The sequence below is a fragment of the Perca fluviatilis genome, chromosome 1 (genome assembly GCF_010015445.1).
Source record: "Perca fluviatilis chromosome 1, GENO_Pfluv_1.0, whole genome shotgun sequence".
Lineage (NCBI taxonomy): Eukaryota > Metazoa > Chordata > Actinopteri > Perciformes > Percidae > Perca > Perca fluviatilis.
In genome coordinates, this window is record NC_053112.1 from 1123387 (window position 1) to 1133282 (window position 9896).

The following is a 9896-nucleotide window of genomic DNA, read 5'->3' on the forward strand; positions in this document are numbered from 1 at the left end:
AGTGAACTCTGTATCAAGGTGAATAAGAGTTTTGGACAGATAATGTTACTTGTTGCTAAAGTAACCGTAGGCTGTAGGCGAAGATCAGTCTGTTCACAGATTTTGAATGTATTTTTCTTTTCTTTCACACTATGTGTAGATATGGCTGCTGCAAACTATCTGCAATCTGAAGATCAGTTTCTGTGCTCAATCTGTCTGGATGTGTTCACTCATCCTGTCAGCACACCATGTGGTCACAACTTCTGCAAGAACTGCATCACTGAACACTGGAATACTAATGACCAGTACCTGTGTCCAAAGTGTAACGAGGGTTTTACCACAAGACCTGATTTGAGAGTCAACACTTTCATCTCTGAGATGGTTGTTCAGTTCAGACAGTCAGCTCAACAGAAAGCCAGCAGCAGCAGCTCAGAGCAACAAGGGTCCAAACCAGGAGAAGTTCCCTGTGACGTCTGCACTGGAACCAAACTGAAGGCCCTGAAGTCCTGCCTGGTGTGTCTGGTCTCCTACTGTGAGACTCACCTGGAGCCTCATCTGACAACATCAGGCCTGAAAAGACATCAGCTGATCAACCCTGTGGAGAACCTGGAAGGCAGGATGTGTGCGAAGCACGATAAACCTCTGGAGCTGTTCTGTAAGACCGACCAGACATGTGTCTGCATGCTCTGCACTGTTGTAGATCACAAGAAGCATGATGTTGTTCCTCTGAAAGAAGGATATGAAGGAAAGAAGGCCGAGCTGGGGAAGACAGGGGCTGGAATTCAGCAGATGATCCAGCAGAGACGACTGAAGATTCAGGAAATCAAACACTCAGTCGACCTTGGTGAGGAAGATGCAGACAGAGAGATAGCAGAAGGTGTTCAGGTTTTCACTTCTCTGAAGGAGTCTGTTGAGAGAGGCCTGAATGAGCTCATCAACACGATCAAAGAGAAGCAGAAAACAACAGAAAAACAGGCTGAAGCTTTCATCAAAGAGCTGGAACAGGAAATCTCTGAGCTGATGAAGAGAAGCACTGAAGTGGAGCAGCTCTCACACTCTGAAGACCACCTCCATCTTCTCCAGAGTGTCCAGTCCCTAAACATCCAACAACCTCCACCCAACAAGGACTGGACAGAGGTCGGCGTCCGTCCATCATCATATGAGGGGACTGTGGTGAGAGCTGTGGCTCAGCTGGAGGAGACACTCAGTGAAGAGATGAAGAAGCTGCTTGAGTCTGAGCTGAAAAGGGTCCAGCAGTATGCAGTGGATGTGATTCTTGATCCTGATACAGCATATCCTAATCTCATCCTGTCTGATGATGGGAAACAAGTGAATCATGGTGATGTGAGGAAGAATCTCCCAGACAACCCAGAGAGATTTTCTAAGTGTGTTTGTGTTTTAGGAAAGCAGAGTTTCTCTTCAGGCAGATTTTATTTTGAGGTTCAAGTTAAAGGAAAGACTGATTGGAATTTAGGAGTGGCCAGAGAGTCGATCAACAGGACGGGAGACATCGTACTGAGCCCAGAGGATGGTTACTGGATAATATGGTTGAGAAATAAAAATGAGTACAAAGCTCTAGCTGGCCCTGGTGTCCTTCTCTCTCTGAAGTCTCATCCTCAGAAGGTGGGGGTGTTTGTGGATTATGAGGAGGGTCTGGTCTCCTTTTATGACATAGATGCTGCAGCTCTTATCTACTCCTTTACTGGCTGCTCCTTCACTGAGAAACTCTTCCCATTCTTCTGTCCGTGTAGAAATGTTGGTGGTAAAAACTCTGCCCCTCTGATCATCTCTCCTGTCAGAGTAAACTAATCACTGATCTCATTTCATGTATTGATTTTTTGTCAATAAAGGGAATAAATGTAAATATTCATATATTTTACATCTTATTTTCTACGGAATATGTTTCCTGTGGTGACTGATTTGTGCTTTATTCCATTTATTATCATAAGGTTAAATGTGCAACAATTCTTTGCAAATTGAATCAAACTTCATCTTGACATATTTGGTGTCTTTAGAAAACTGATTTCTTCTGGAAGTTATAATAAATGTCCGTGGGTTTAACAGAAGTTTAAATAGATATTGTGTTATGATGCATCAAATTAATGTGCTGATAAATTATGACTAGAAACAAAGCAATTTCAGATATCCACAAATGGAGAAAAAAACATTTTCATTTACATTTTCTCATTTTAAATATATAAAATTAAAAGGTAAATTCCAAATCCGATGGGACAATTAGGATCTAAGAGTTATGTGGTGTAAATTGGTTGTCTGATTTTTTAAATTTTTTGTATTCCTCAATAATGAGACGGAAAAGAAAAAGTCAGAATTATTGTGGCATTATTGCAGAAATAAAGTTTGTTGTCCAAGAATGTTAATGGTGTTATTCCTAAATCAGTTCTTCTGATATCACTTTAAACTGCTGGTTTGGTTCTTTCTACCACAACAGTTGTACATTTTACTTTTAAATGTAAGCCACTTTCCTATTTGGAGAACCTGCTGTTGCACTTATTATGAAATTAATAATTTAACATGTTAAGAAATAATGGTTAATAATCCAAACATTTATTCAAAAAATGGATGGGTTTTGACTTCCGAAACCACACTGTTCCACTTATTTTGAAAGAGCCGGAAGTTGTTGAGCGGAGCAAAGTTGATGGTGTTTGTGATGCTGAGGAGAAAGCATCCTCCGCGGCAGGTCTCCACACAGGCAGGCCGTGTGTTTAGGGACATGTGATGTCAGAAAGAAAATCTTTATTGTTGTTACATGTTATTTTATTACAGTGAGTTTTATGCATTTTCATCCTGAGCTCAGCGTTGGCGGGTTCCTCCGATAGTGGTGCAGTGTCTCCCTGACACAGCAGACATGGATAGGGCTCTGGCTTGTTTGTGAGGCAGGAAAAGGATTCTGGACCAAATGTGCACAACACGACAGAGCAGATGCAGGTGTAGAATTCATTATAACAGAAAACAATCCAGGCTTACATTAGTCTTTATCCATCAAAAAAAAATTTAAGTCCAAATCCCATTTCGAGAATAGGGTCTGAATATCAAGAATAACGTTGAAATATGGAGAATAAAGTCTAAATGTCGAGGATCCATCCTTCCATCTTTGCCCGCTTATCCGGTATCAGGTCGCGGGGGGAGCAGCTCCAGCAGGGGACCCCAAACTTCCCTTTCCCGAGGCGTTCCCAGACCAGGTTGGAGATATAATCCCTCCACCTAGTCCTGGGTCTTCCCCGAGGCCTCCTCCCAGCTGGACGTGCCTGGAACACCTCCCTAGGGAGGCGCCCAGGGGGCATCCTTACCAGATGCCCGAACCACCTCAACTGGCTCCTTTCGACGCGAAGGAGCAGCGACTCTACTCCGAGCTCCTCACAGATGACTGAGCTTCTCACCCTATCTCTAAGGGAGACGCCAGCCACCCCCCTGAGGAAACCCATTTCGGCCGCTTGTACCCTGGATCTCGTTCTTTCAGTCATGACCCAGCCTTCATGACCATAGGTGAGGGTAGGAACGAAAACTGACCGGTAGATCGAGAGCTTTGCCTTCTGGTTCAGCTCTCTTTTCGTCACAACGGTGCGATAAATTGAATGTAATACCGCACCTGCTGCGCGATTCTCCGACCAATCTCCCGCTCCATTGTCCCCTCACTCGCGAACAAGACCCCAAGGTATTTGAACTCCTTCACTTGGGGTAAGGACTCATTCCCTACCTGAAGTAGGCACTCCATCGGTTTCCTGTTGAGCACCATGGCCTCAGATTTAGAGGTGCTGATCCTCATCCCAGCCGCTTCACACTCGGCTGTGAACCGATCCAGTGAGTGCTGAAGGTCACAGGCCGATGATGCCATCAGGACCACATCATCTGCAAAGAGCAGCGATGAGATCCCCAGCCCACCGAACTGCAACCCCTCCCCACCCCGACTACGCCTTGATATCCTGTCCATAAATATTACAAACAGGATTGGTGACAAAGCGCAGCCCTGGCAGAGGCCAACCCTCACTTGACTTACTGCCGAGAAGCCGGACACAGCTCTCACTTTTGTCGTACAGAGATTGGATGGCCCTGAGAAGAGACCCCCTCACCCCATACTCCCGCAGTACCTCCCACAGTATCTCCCGGGGGACCCGGTCATACGCCTTCTCCAAATCCACGAAACACACATAGACCGGATGGACATACTCCCAGGCTCCCTCCAGGATCCTTGCGAGAGTGAAGATCTGGTCCGTTGTTCCACGACCAGGACAGAATCCACATTGTTCCTCTTCAATCTGAGGTTCGACTATCGGCCGAACCCTCCTTTCCAGCACCTTGGAGTAGACTTTACCAGGGAGGCTGAGAAGTGTGATACGAGCCATCTGGGCCTGGCTCCAGACGGGGCCCCGGGCTTCCTCCGGGGCAGGTTAACTTCACCTCTTCCTCGTTGGCTCATAGGGTTTTTGAACCATTCTTTGTCTGGCCCCTCACCTGAGACCAATTTGCCTTGGGAGACCCTACCAGGAGCACGCAGCTCCAGACAACACAGCCCTCAGGTTCATAGGGACACACAAACCTCTCCACCACGATAAGGTGATGGTTCCCGGAGAGCAAATGTCGAGGATGATGTTGAAAAAACTATTCTCAACAATTTAACTTCATTTTCTAAATGCTAAAACCAATCTGAAGATCTTTCTCCTCTGATGTTGTTCCCTTATGTCTGGTACTATGTGGAAAGTCGTCTTAACATTTAATAGCTAGACTGGATATTTATTGCAGATTGTATTTAAATGCTTCCGATCCAGGATCAACATTCTAGAATACTGCAATAGAATTCTTCCTAGGAAGAACTCCAGTTTCAGATATCTACAATCCAGTTGTTACAAGTCATCATTTTAATTTCAGATATCATAAATGTAATTTTGAATATCTAAAGTACACTTTGACTACAAATGTAATTATGGATAACCACAGTTGGCATTGTGACTGGTAAATATGCAAATCCAGATATCAATTAAAATTATGACTAACAAAGCAATAGCAAAACGTTTGTGGATATCCATTTTTCATTAATTAAAATTAAAGCTAAATTGCAAATCCGGGTCTAGGAGATTTACAATCTAATGTAATTATATTGAATCTGATGTAATTATATGTATACAATGTGTTTACAATTACTAAGAAGAGCAAATTCTGAGCAAACTCTGAATCAAACAGCTCTGAATCTTGTGTATTTCTTACATTTTTAGTTATTGTAATTGGTTGGTTGATGTTTTTTTGGTTTGTTTTACTCAATAAGGAGACAGGAAAGAAAAAGTCTGAATCATTGTGGCATAATTGCAGAAATAAAGTCTGTTTGCAAAGACCAAGATAAGTCAAAATGCTTAAAATAAAGTTGAAATGTCAAGACTTAAAAATAAAATCTTCAGAAGTCGAAATTTTGAGAAACAAGCCACTTATAAAGCAACTTTATTCTCAACATGTTGACGTTATTCATAACATGTAATCGACTGTCTGACTTGAAATGTTGAAAATAATGTTAAAAATATTTTTTCTAAATGCTAAATAAATTGATGGTCTTCCTCTTTTCATGTTGCTCCCTTATGTCTGGCCCTAAGAATCTTCCATAGTCTAAAGACTTGAAACCAATCATTTTACAGTTTTAATCATTTCCCCAACAGACAATCAATTTAAAACTAAGATCTCTGAAAGAGTCAAACAACAATAACTGATAAGTGCAGGGTGTTAATTTAAACTCTGAACATTTCTTGAGAGCTGACAATTCAATTCAATTTTATTTATAGTATCAAATCATAACATAAGTTATCTCGAGACACTTTACAGATAGAGTAGGTCTAGACCACACTCTATAATTTACAAAGCCCCAACAATTCCAACAATTCCAGTAATTCCCTCAAGAGCAAGCAGTGCGACAGTGGCGAGGAAAAACTCCCTCTTGGGAAGAAACCTCGGACAGACCCAGGCTCTTGGTAGGCGGTGTCTGACGAGCCGGTTGGGGGTGTGATGAACAGTGGCGATAGTAGTCACATTAATAATGGAACAGTGACTGGATGTAGCGGGAAGCTGCAGGGTTCAGCAGGACGCAGCATGACATTGCGGGGCATCGCTGAGCTCAGCAGGGAGTGCAGCAGGACCATGGCGACAGCTGCAACCAGGATCTTGGTTCAAAGGAAGGAAGTCCCCCGGCAGTCTAGGACTATAACAGCGTAACTGTAACAGGTAACTAAGAGAGACAGGTCATAAGGAGAGGTAGCTTTTTCGGGCTTAGAACTCTCCCCCTGCCGGATCTGGCTTGGCTGGCCTGCCTCCCTCTACTTTGTTATGTATTATTAATCTAACAATTATGAAGAGAAGCAGTTGGGCCAGTTAGGTGAACACTGCAACTCCTCACTCCCTAACTATAAGCTTTATCAAATAGGAGAGTTTTAAGTTCATTCTTGAATGAGGTGACAGTTTCTGCCCCCCGAACCCAGATCGGGAGCTGGTTCCATAGGAGAGGAGCCTGATAACTGAAGGCTCTAGCTCCCATTCTACTTTTAGAGACTCTAGGTACCACCAGTAACTCTGCATTCTGGGAGCGCAGTGCTCTAGTGGGACAATAGGGGGCTCTTCTAGATATGATGGTGCTAGACCATTTAGAGCTTTGTAGGTCAAGAGAAGGACTTTAAACTCAATCCTGGATTCAACAGGAAGCCAATGCAGAGAAGCTAATACAGGAGAAATATGATCTCTTTTCTTAGTTCTTGTGAGAACACGCTGCAGCATTCTGGATCAGCTGGAGAGTCTTAAGAGACTTATTTGAGCAACCTGACAGTAAGGAATTACAATAGTCCAGCCTGGAAGTAACAAATGCGTAGTCTAGTTTTACAGGCGTCGTTTGAGACAGGATATTCCTAATTTTGGCAATGTTAAAAAAAATTTTTTAATTTTTAAAAGTTTTGGAGGGGGGGCCAAAGTAGCTATATCTTTAGATATGAGTTCGGAGGTGTTTAGGGCCCAGCACAATAACTTCAGTTTTGTTAGGGTTTAACATCAGAAAATTATAGGTCATCCAGGATTTTATATCCTTAATGCACGCTTGAAATTTAGCTAGCTGACTGGTTTCGTCTGGTTTGATTGAGAAGTATAATTGGGTGTCATCCGCATAACAGTGAAAGTTAATTGAGTGTTTTCTAATAATATTGCCTAGAGGAAGCATATATAAGGAGAATAGAATTGGTCCAAGCACTGAGCCTTGAGGAACCCCATGGCTAACTTTAGCGTACTTGGAGGATTTATCATTAACATTCACAAATTGAGATCGATCAGAGAAATAGGACCTAAACCAACTCAGAGCAATTCCTTTAATGCCAACCAAGTGTTCCAATCTCTGTAACAGGATTGAATGGTCAATAGTGTCAAATGCAGCACTAAGATCTAGTAAAACAAGAATGGAGACAAGACCTTTGCGTGCAGCAGTTAAAAGGTCGTTAGTAATTTTCACCAGTGCCGTCTCTGTGCCATGATTCTTTCTAAATCCTGATTGAAAGTCATCAAATAAACTATTGCTATGTAGAAAATCACATAACTGATTAGCAACCACCTTCTCAAGGATCTTGGATAGAAAGGGAAGGTTAGATATAGGTCTATAGTTTGCTAAGACCTCAGGATCCAGGGTGGGTTTTTTCAGAAGAGGTTTTATCACAGCTACTTTAAATGACTGTGGTACATAACCTGTTAATAGAGACATATTGATCATATCTAGTAATGAGGTGTTAACCACAGGTAATGCTTCTTTGAGTAGTCTCGTTGGGATGGGGTCCAAGAGACAGGTAGATGGCTTAGCTGAGGATATCTTTAACATTAATTGTTGAAGGTCTATAGGATAAAAGCAGTCTAAGTATATGTCGAGACTAGTCTTTATTTCTAACGACTCTGCGTTTAAAGGTGAACCGTTAGAAGTTGAGTGTAAAAGGTGATGAATTTTATCTCTAATTGTTGTAATTTTATCATTAAAGAAGCTCATGAAGTCATCACTACTCAGTGCTAGAGGAATAGATGGCTCAGTAGAGCTGTGGCTATCTGTCAGCCTGGCGACAGTGCTGAAAAGAAACCTTGGGTTGTTCTTGTTTTCTTCTATTAGTGATGAGTAATAGTCTGATCTGGCCTTTCTTAGGGCCTTCCTATAGGTTTTGAGACTTTCTTGCCAATCCAAACGGGATTCTTCCACTTTGGTGGAACGCCACTTACATTCGAGGTTTCGCGAGATTTGTTTTAATTTGCGAGTTTGGGAGTTATACCAAGGTGCTAGTTTCCTTTGCTTCATCATCTTCTTTTTCAGGGGAGCGACGGAGTCTAAGGTCGTCCGTAGGCAAGTTGTAGCACCGTCTACAAATGCATCAATTTGAGAGGGACTGAGGTTAACATACAGGTCCTCTGTTATGCTAAGGCATGACATAGAGTCGAATGCTGTTGGAATATCTTCTTTAAATTTAGCTATAGCACTGTCAGATAATCATCTGGTGTAGGAGCTTTTATCTAATTTAATATAATCAGGTAGTAAGAATTCGAAAGTGATTAAAGAATGATCTGATAATACCGAATTCTGCGAAAATATTATTAAATCCTCAATTTCAATACCATATGCCAGCACAAGGTCGAGGGTGTGGTTAAAACAGTGCGTCGCCTTGTGCACACTCTGACTGAAACCGATTGAATCCAGTAATGAGTTGAAAGCAGTACTAAGGCTATTGCTGTCAACGTCCACATGGATATTAAAATCACCTACAAGAAGTACTTGGTCTGATTTAAGGACTAAACATGATAAAAACTCTGAGAATTCAGATAAAAATTCAGAATACGGACCTGGAGCCCTGTAAATAACAACGAATATAATTGGCTGTAATGTTTTCCATTTTGGATGTTGAAGATTAAGAACAAGACTTTCAAATGAGTTATAATGTAATTTAGGTTTAGGAGTAATTAACAGGCTTGCATCAAAGATGGCTGCAACTCCCCCTCCTCGGCCGGAGCCTCTAGGAATTTGAGTATTAATATGGCTGGGAGGAGTGGCTTCATTTAGACTAACATAGTCTTCATGGCCCAGCCAGGTTTCAGTAAGACAAAATAAATCAATGTTATTATCTGATATCAACTCGTTTACCAGTACTGCTTTAGAAGACAGAGATCTAATATTTAATAGTCCACATCTAATTTTCCTATTTTGTTCTATTGCAGTCGTTTTAATTCCAATTAGGTTGTTAAGTATAGCGCATCTTTTGATTACCTTTGATTTAACCGATCTGAGCCGGGGGACAGACACCGTGCTTATTAGACAATGAGTGGGCGACTGCTCCAACGGAAGCACAGAGGGACGCATTGCACTGCACCTCTGATTACTAATATCAAACTTGGGTTGTCATGGTTTATGTCTGATAAACTCGTTCAGATTTTTTTATATGAGAGCGGCACCGTCCCAGGTGGGATGAATGCCGTCTCTCTCAATCAGACCAGGCTTTCCCCAGAACGCCCTCCAGTTATTCACATAGCCCACATCATTAGCTGGGCACCACCCCGACAACCAGCGGTGGAAGGATGACGTACGGCTGTACATTTCATCATTGGTCAGGTTTGGCAGGGGTCCAGAGAAAACTACTGAGTCCGACATTGTCTTTGCGTATGCACAAAGTGACTCAACATTCATTTTAGTGATCTCCGATTTACGACCATTACCACCTACGTGAAGTATGATCTTACTGTATTTACGGTTCTTTTTTGCCAGCAGCTTTAGATGGGTTTCTATATCGCCCGCTCCAGCCCCGAGGACACATATGACCGTAGGTGCTGTAGCTGCTGGGGCCGCCGGCTTCACATATCGCAGTATAGAGCTCCCAATAACCAGAACTGGCTTCTCAGCGGGTGTATCACTGAGTAGGGAG

At 42.5% G+C, this 9896-nt stretch overlaps 1 protein-coding gene across 4 annotated transcripts in view; it reads left to right on the forward strand.

The window, feature by feature from the left end:
- Nucleotides 1-2351, forward strand: part of LOC120566319 (E3 ubiquitin-protein ligase TRIM39-like) — a 503358-nt gene extending 501007 nt beyond the window's left edge. For all 4 annotated transcript variants that reach the window (XM_039812707.1, XM_039812733.1, XM_039812687.1 and 1 more), the window contains one exon: nucleotides 140-2351. In XM_039812707.1, coding sequence (XP_039668641.1) covers nucleotides 140-1788 — 1649 coding nt within the window. In that variant the 3' untranslated portion in view covers nucleotides 1789-2351. The remainder of the gene's footprint in view (nucleotides 1-139) is intronic.
- Nucleotides 2352-9896: the final 7545 nt, after the last annotated feature.